We start from the raw sequence: 8,957 nt of genomic DNA on the forward strand, positions 1-8,957 counted from the left end.
GAGTTAAAAATGATAAGTGTGATTAAGTTAGTTAGTTAGTTAGTTGGTTGGTGAAGCATTGTATATATGCTAGAGCTAAGTCATAACAAGCTCAAGGTTGAAAAAAGATATTTTGATTCAAATGTAAAAATTCTCTCTCTATAACTACCTTCCTTCTCCTTCAAGTTAACCTTCTAGTTTCTTCTTCATTTTAAGATCAGTCCAGCCTCCATTAGTGGAGCTTTCATGGTATCAGAGCGGTGGTCAATAACCGAAGCTCAATCACTATAAGTAGAGGAGAAGAAAGCACAATACTAGCAGGTGCACGTAGGATTCAATCAATACAGTTGAATTCAAACAGTGTGATATCGAAAGCTAGAGTTTGGAGCTTCAAAATACTCTCTTTTGGCGGTTGACAATACTTCAATCAATGAAAATACAACAAACAATGCAAATATGACTGCAACAGGAGCTACGACTGCACATGGAAACAATGCAGCTGCTTCAAATGAAAATACAACAAGTTCTGGTAATAATCGAAGTATAGATCATAATCATCCTTTATATTTGCAACCAAATGACACTCCTGGTAGTACTCTAATCACATTACAACTAACTGGATCTGAAAATTATGCCCTATGGAGTCGATCTATGAAGATTGATTATTAGGCAAAAGTAAAATGGGATTCGTAGATGGAAGATATCCTAAGAGTATGTTTGCACCTGAATTACATGATTTGTGGGAAAAATGTAATGCTGTAGTGTTATCATGGATAATGAGTGTTGTTAGGCCAGGATTTCTAAGCACTGTTGTGTATGCCTCTAGTGCACATAAGGTGTGGTGTGAATTGAAGGAAAGATTTGACAAAATAAATGGATCACATGTGTTTCATCTGCACAAGGAAATCCACACACTTACTCAGGGTACTCAGACTGTGTCTGATTATTTTTCAAGGTTGAGTGATCTGTGGACTGAAGTCGATGCTATCATATCTTGTCCTAGTTGTCCATGTCCAGAGTCCAGGCAATTCCATGAGTATTTTGAGTATCAAAGGTTATTGCAGTTTCTTATGGGTCTAAATGAGTCATATACTCAGTCTAGGAGTCAGATTCTGATGATGGATCCAACTCCTAGTGTGAACAAAGCCTATTCTCTAATTGTGGATCAGGAGAGTCAAAGGAGTCTAGCTAGTAGTAATAATTGTGGATACATGCCAGGAAGAATGGATAGTGCTGCTATGTACAACAACAAGGGTGTAGTAGACTGTACTCCTATGTATGCCAACAACAATGTAATGGAGAGTGTTGCTATGTACAGCAACAGAAATTTCACTAACAATTTCTCCAACAAGGCATCAAGCAGTGGTGTGAACTTAATTAAACAAGGAAGAGATGTGCTAAAGTGTGAACATTGTGGCTGTAAAGGTCACTCCAAGAGTGAATGCTATAAGATAGTAGGATATCCTCCCAACTTCAAGTCAAAGAGGAAAAGTGGAAATGTTGCAGGATCTGGTGTATATTCTAACTATGCAGGATCTAGTGAAGCTGTTGAACAAGTAGTGACAAGGCAACTCAAAGGGAAAGCACCAGCAATGCATAATGAACAACAAAGATCACCAGCTGGACCAGCATCATTTTTCACCAGGGAACAGTATCAGCAAATCCTTCACATGTTAGCTCAAGGAAAGGAAGAAGGAACTGAAAGTGAAGGTTCTTCCAAGGCTGCTTCAGCAGGTAGTGTTCTTATTGCCTTACTAGCTAAGTATGTCAATAGAGAATGGATTGTGGATACTGGGGCAACACATCATATGACTCATCAGCCTGAAATGTTAACTAATATCACACCTAGCACAGAGACAGACAAGAATAAAGTTCACTTGCCAACAGGAGGTGTAGCCAATGTGTCTCACACTGGATGTGCAAATGTATTTAAGAATCAGAAGATATCTGATGTTTTGTATCTTCCTGATTTTAAGTTCAATCTGCTATCAGTGTCAAAACTCACAAAGGACCTACAATGTTTAGTAGCTTTCTTCCCTGACTTCTGTATTTTCCAGGATCTTTACAGTGGCCAGGTGATGGGGATTGGTAATGAGAATCATGGACTCTACATCATCAAGGAAGGAAGTCAACATCAAGCTCAAACATCAACCACACCTAAGTGTGTAAACACAGTTATCCTACCTGGAGATAGTACTCCATGGCATAGAAGATTAGGCCATGCTCCTATAGATATAATAAAACAGCATGAGTCACTTAGTAGTCTTCAAGTAGTTAATCATCCTCATTGTACAGTGTGCCCCCTAGCTAAGCATGCAAAATTACCTTTTCAGTTGAGTAAACATGAGTCTAAGTGTCCTTTTGAGCTTGTTCATTGTAACATTTGGGGACCTTTCAGAGTACCTACATATAATGGTAAAAAGTATTTTGTAACAGTGGTTGATGATTACTCTAGATACACTTGGATATTCTTGATTGCCTCTAAAGCTGAAACTATAGTAGTTATGAGGAACTTTCTTCTTCAAGCTCAAAATTTATTTTCTTCACCAGTAAAAGTGTTAAGAACAGATAATGGGAGTGAATTCTTTAGCACAGAGTTTACAGCTATGATCACCAATCTTGGCATTCTTCATTAGAGTACATGTGTATATACTCCTCAGCAAAATGGTATTGCTAAGAGAAAACACAGAACCATACTCCAAGTTGCCAGATCTCTCAGATTTCAAGCTGCAATTCCACTGAAATTTTGGGGTGAATGTGTCTCCACAGCAGTCTATATCATAAATAGACTACCCTCCAAGGTGATAAGTTCAAATCTCCCTTTGAAATGTTGTACCTACATCCACCTAACTTGTCACATCTTAAAGTGTTTGGCTGCTTATGTTATGCTGCAAGTCCTACTCACTTGGACAAGTTCTCTTCAAGAGCTGTACCCTCAGCGTTTATGGGGTACTCCTCTACTCAAAAGGGATATGTTCTGTATGATATTCATTCTAAAACATTCCTAATCAACAGAAATGTTATATTTCAAGAAACTATTTTTCCCTTCAAGGACTTGTCTCCTTCTAATAATCCTGTATTTCCAGTAGTAGATGTACTCACTCTACCTATTGATGAAGGAGTAAGTGAGTCACCACCAGCTGGTGTACAACCTGGTGTTTGTGGTCCTAATATTGTTGCATTTCCTGAGGAAGTAGACTTACAGATGCATGGTGATACTACAAATACTACACCTGAGGTTCCAGTTGGTTCTCCTCAAGAGAGTCCTGCAAGTCACACTTCAGCACCTCTTGATACTAGAAAATCTGCCAGACCAAGCAAGCAACCTACTTGGATGCAAGATTATATTGTTCATGCACCTAAGTCCAGGTGCAAACATCCTATGGCTCAACATGTCTCTTATGGGCATTTGCACCCTTCCTACAGACTTGCCTTGTCTGTATATACAAGTCTCTCAGAACCATCATCCTTTAAAGAAGCTGCAGCAGATCCTAGGTGGGTTAAAGCAATAAAAGTGGAGATTGCTGCCTTGGAAGATAATCAGACATGGTCTTTGGTGGATTTACCTCCTGGTCATAAGGCTATTGGGTGTAGGTGGATTTACAAGGTCAAATACAAGTCTAATGGAGAAGTTGGAAGATTTAAAGCAAGGTTAGTTGCCAAGGGCTATAGTCAAAGAGAAGGACTGGACTATGGTGAAACCTTCTCTCCTGTGGCCAAGATGGTAACTGTTCGAACCATTGTGGCAATTGCTGCTTCTAGAAAGTGGTATATCTATCAGATGGATGTGCATAATGCATTTCTGAATGGGGACTTGTTTGAAGATGTGTATATGAGGATTCCTGAGGGGTTTGCAAAGTAGGGGGAGTCTCATAAGGTTTGCAAACTAAACAAGTCACTTTATGGACTGAAACAGGCTCCTAGGCAATGGAACTTAAAGCTTACTGAGGCCTTAGTCAACACGGGATTTCAGCAAAGCCATTATGACTACTCACTATTCACAAGGAGGAGTGGTGCTGATACTGTGATAGTAATAGTCTATGTAGATGATCTATTGATCACAGGCAACAATCAACAACTTCTATGTGAAACGAGAAAAGCATTGCAGCATACCTTCAAAATGAAGGATCTTGGAGAACTTAAGTTCTTCTTGGGTATTGAATTTGCAAGGTCTAGCAAAGGAATAGTGATGTGCCAAAGAAAGTATGCTTTGGAGTTGATAGCTGAAACTGGGCTAGGAGGAGTCAAACCAGCAGGAACACCACTTGAGTTCAACCAAAAGCTTACCTCAGCACAGTATGACAAATGGATTCAAGAAAAAAAACAGCTGAGGACAAGACTAACAAAGATACAACTGAGAACAAAATGGAGGATAAAGTTCTTGGAGATCCAGGACCATATCAGAGGTTGGTAGGAAGGTTGTTGTATCTTACAATGACTAGACCTGACTTAGCATTTGCAGTTCAAGTCCTAAGCCAATACATGCACACACCAAAGCAGTCTCATTGGGAGGCAGCACTCAGAGTAGTGAGGTATATCAAAGAAGTACCAGGTCTTGGACTGTTGATGCCATCAGAATCCACAAATGAGCTAGTTGCATATTGTGACTCTGATTGGGGTGGATGCTTGGAATCTAGGAGGTCAGTAACTGGATATTTAGTAAAGTTGGGAGAAGCCTTGATCTCTTGGAAGTCAAAAAAACAAGAAACTGTATCAAGGAGCTCTGCAGAAGCAGAATTCAGAAGCATGGCCTCATGTGCAGCAGAAGTAACTTGGCTAGTTGGAATCCTAAAAGAGCTAGGAGTTCAAATTGATCTACCTGTATCAATGATCTGTGACAGTAAAGCTGCAATTCAGATTGCAGCTAATCCCATCTTTCATGAAAGAACAAAGCATATTGACATTGATTGTCACTTTGTGAGAGAAAGAATTACTCAAGGAATGTTGAAGACTGAATATATACACACAAAGGAGCAACTGGCAGACTTGTTCACTAAGAGTCTTGGAAAAGCTCAGCATCAATATTTGCTAAGCAAACTATAGGAGTCAAGAATCTGTTTCAACCATCAACTTGAGGAGGAGTGTTAACTAGACTAAGAGTTAACAAGTTAGTATGGTTGAGTTAAAAATGATAAGTGTGATTAAGTTAGTTAGTTAGTTAGTTGGTTGGTGAAGCATTGTATATATGCTAGAGCTAAGTCATAACAAGCTCAAGGTTGACAGAAGATATTTTGATTCAAATGTAAAAATTCTCTCTCTATAACTACCTTCTTTCTCCTTCAAGTTAACCTTCTAGTTTCTTCTTCATTTTAAGATCAGTCCAGCCTCCATTAGTGGAGCTTTCATAACCCACATATTATACCCAAAGCAGCTAGTGAACTACTATTACTGTCTCCAAAGTAGCCTATGGGTATGGGACACGAACGATTAAGAAAGTTCTTGCTTAAGATGATGACATGACCATTTAGGACTATTGTTCATTTTGAGAATATAAGTGGTTTGTTCCTATACCTATGATTCAGACATTAATACTACGCTATACCATCAAAACAGCACAGAATGAGAACAAATCTAGGGCAGATTGGGCAACTTAAGCAACCTAATCAAGCATCAAGACCCCTCATCCCTCCATTTTTCATTCACTGAACTTTTTAACTCATATTCCTCCAAGTAGGCTGACCTAGAAGTACCCCTATTAGAACCACATCCCAACACTAATCACAGTGAAATAGAAGGTATGCGCACGCAGGTCTATCATTATTTCTTCCAAACTACCATTCCTTTAGTTCAAATTTGATGATCACGATGTCCAAGTTCCGCAAGGCACCTTAACGCTTTCTAACATGGTATTAAAATTAGAGAAAAAACATGTTTTAACCCCTGAACTTGGCACGAAAACTCAGTTTGGAAACGAAACTAAACTTAACTTCTATTTATTTACCCCCTTTAACAACTTACGTTTCAATTATTTTCCACCCCAAATGCTGACGTGGCAAAAAAAAAATTGAGAGTGAAAAACAAAAAAAGTGGACCCGCTCATATATATATATATATATATATATATATATATATATATATATATATATATATATATATATATATATAAATTAATATATTATTATAAATTAAAAAAATAAAATAAAGGTTATACAATTAAAAAATAAAATAAACATTATACAATTAAAAAATAAAATAAAAATAAAAACCATCTTCTTCACAATCCCCCTCCCACTCCACAACCCCACCCACCATCTTCTTCCCCCCCCCCCCCCCCCCCCCCCCGCCCCCCCCCCCCAAAAAAAAATCAATTTGTTTCTACTTACAATTCGACACAAACTGAAAAGGGCCAAACCCGACAGACTAACAAAGAGCCGAAATCATTCAAACTAAACTATGCTGCAGTGATTTGAAATCAAGGATACAAATACTCTAAGGTCAAATTACCTCCCAGGACTCATGATATCATCCAAGGGAAACTAGTGGTGGTTTTTACGAAGGAAGAGCACGACATCCTCACTGAGACCTGCCGGTGGACAATCATCGGAAAATTCTCAAGGGTGCGACCTACAATTGACACTATCAGAACTGAATTCAACAATATGATCCAATCGAAAGGTACGGCTAAAATTGGGGCGTTTGATCTTAAACATGTGTTCATAGATGTTGATAATGAAGAGGACTATGATAACTTATCTTCAAGGAACTATATCACTCTTGAAGGAGAACGTATTATGCAACTCGAACAATGGACATCATTCTTTTAACCCGATAATCTGAACTCTGTTGTGCCGGTATGGATTACCTTACCGGGCCTCTCTTGGAAATTCTTTGAATGGGATGCCCTATGTAGAATTATAGATCCTATTGGGTACCCTTTAACAATGGACAAAGCCACCGCCACAAAAAGTAGAACGACAATAGCTAAAAGTGGCGGCGGCGGTGGCGGTAGCAGCGGCGTAGTGGTTGATAAAAGTAGGGTGAGGATGAGAAGAAAGAAGAAGAGAAAGAGAAAAAATAATAAAAGAAAAATAAAAAATGAAGTGTTAGTAATTTTGACATGGCAATGATGTGGCAACGACGTGACAATGATGTGGCATTGACGTGGCAATGACGTGGCACGAGTGTAATACACCTCACATTGTGAGAGTGGTATTATTTTTTTAGGGTGGAAAATAATTGAAATGAAAGTTGTTAAGGGGGGTATATAAATACAACTTAAGTTTAGTTGCTAAAGTGAGTTTTCGTGCCAAGTTCAGGGGTTAAAACATGTCTTTTCTCTTAAAATTATTTTGCATAATTACCACATATTTTTTGTTTAGTTTTTACCAGTTCAAAGAAAACTGCATCCGTCTTGGCCAAGAGTTTCAACATCTGACTCCATAATGTCACCATGCAACCCCAAGAACAGAGGAAGTTGATGATTTTGACTAACAATAAAATGGCCAATAAGTTATTTTCTCTCTCTTGTATAGGCGAGGGGGAACCATGTTAACTATGGTTGGGTACTGAAGTTAATGCACCGTCCACATGTTAATGTGATATTGTTAATCGGCACCAATTCTCATCAAGATCCCGCATTTCATCCAAAAACATAAAAATGCAATGCCTATCATAACTTTCCCCTCTAAAAACTCAGGGTCAATGCAAGTAGTGTCACAGCAGATTACTGTTTATTGCTACGCTCTAGCTACTGGATTATTGCTGGTGGACTATAAAGGACTTTGCAATACAACGATGTTTTATAACAGTTGATTTTACATGTTAAGAGGGAAGAAAGCCTAAGCTTCTCTAGAAAAAATCGTATTTCAGGTGGACCATGAAAGGCCCAGTCAAAAAGCATTGATTATTTTAGTTCTGGTTGCATACTGCTTAAGTTAGTCAGACTTAATACGAGAAGATTATATGTTTTTTCTTCAGTTTCACTTTTCGACAAACCTTTTTGATGGGAAGTTTACGAGAAAAAGACCTATTTTGGGGAAAAAGATTACTAAAAGATCTCGAATGGGACCTCAACAAATTAAAAACATTGTAACGTTGAATTATAGAATCTTTGAAACTAAACTGCACATCCAGGGGAGGATAAAAAGAATTACTTACTGTATATATAGAATAATACAGGTAAGTGAGTGTAACATGAAATAAATCCGAAATACAGAGTAGAGAGATTTAGAGAATTAAAAAAGCAGAAACACATACCAGCCCTTTAAAAAGGAACAACAGCCACTACTATCATCACCAGGCTGGTCGTGGTGGATGTGTTCAGGTGGTGGTGGATGTTGATCATTAAAGTAACCCTGATAACTAGGGGGTCCTGGGGGTGGTGGTCCCTCACCATAGTACCCACCTGGTACTGGCTGCCCTGGAGGTGGGTATCCTTGTGGCTCCGGCGGTGGTGGAGCATAACCTGACACGTAGTAAAACAAAACAATTGAAAAAGGAAATCAAGCACAGCAAATTTGATTAGTACCATCACAAATTTACACTACTAAAAAAACAACAGAGGAATTAGCGACGAACAAATTCCGTAATAGACGGATTATCTGTTAGCTAGGACCAATTTAACAACGGATGTTGTAGCTAATTTTGTTTTGTTTTTTCATAGTGTTAGTAGCAAAAACTGAGACTTGGGCATAATCAGTGCGTGAAATTGGCGTTGATCTAATGAAACTTGCCTGGTGGAGGGTAGGGACCTTCATGAACATGCTGGTAACTCATTGTACTTTGACTGGGAGCAGTAGCAGAGCAGTAGTGAATTGATAACTAAAAGGAAGAGCAAGGTGTGAGCCGATCGAGCTAAATAAAATAAAAACGACGTTTAACTTAGCAGCTAAGGATGAATTTTCGCATAGGTCATGTCTAAGACCAATCCAGACATCATTGTATTTACGAGTGGTAGCCATCTTACTATCTTAGTCATTCACGTGTTGCACTACAGACATGTTTGCTCTTAGTACTTATTTGTCATTTCCGACAAACTA

General features: G+C 38.6%; 2 protein-coding genes across 2 annotated transcripts; one reads left to right on the top strand and one right to left on the bottom strand.

The window, feature by feature from the left end:
- The first annotated feature begins 4,413 nt into the window (after window positions 1–4,413).
- Window positions 4,414–5,022, top strand: LOC132639496 (secreted RxLR effector protein 161-like). The gene has a single exon (XM_060355943.1). It carries the CDS (start codon window positions 4,414–4,416, stop codon window positions 5,020–5,022), a length of 609 nt encoding a protein of 202 aa, XP_060211926.1.
- Window positions 5,023–5,589: 567 nt separating this feature from the next.
- On the bottom strand, window positions 5,590–8,694 carry LOC132639498 (protein CYSTEINE-RICH TRANSMEMBRANE MODULE 10-like). Its single transcript, XM_060355944.1, has 3 exons — window positions 8,652–8,694; window positions 8,176–8,383; window positions 5,590–5,671 (listed from the first exon to the last, which is right to left on the bottom strand). The coding sequence occupies exons 1-3, from the start codon at window positions 8,692–8,694 to the stop codon at window positions 5,590–5,592; spliced, it is 333 nt and encodes a 110-aa protein (XP_060211927.1).
- Window positions 8,695–8,957: the final 263 nt, after the last annotated feature.

This window comes from Lycium barbarum, chromosome 5 (assembly GCF_019175385.1).
Source record: "Lycium barbarum isolate Lr01 chromosome 5, ASM1917538v2, whole genome shotgun sequence".
Lineage (NCBI taxonomy): Eukaryota > Viridiplantae > Streptophyta > Magnoliopsida > Solanales > Solanaceae > Lycium > Lycium barbarum.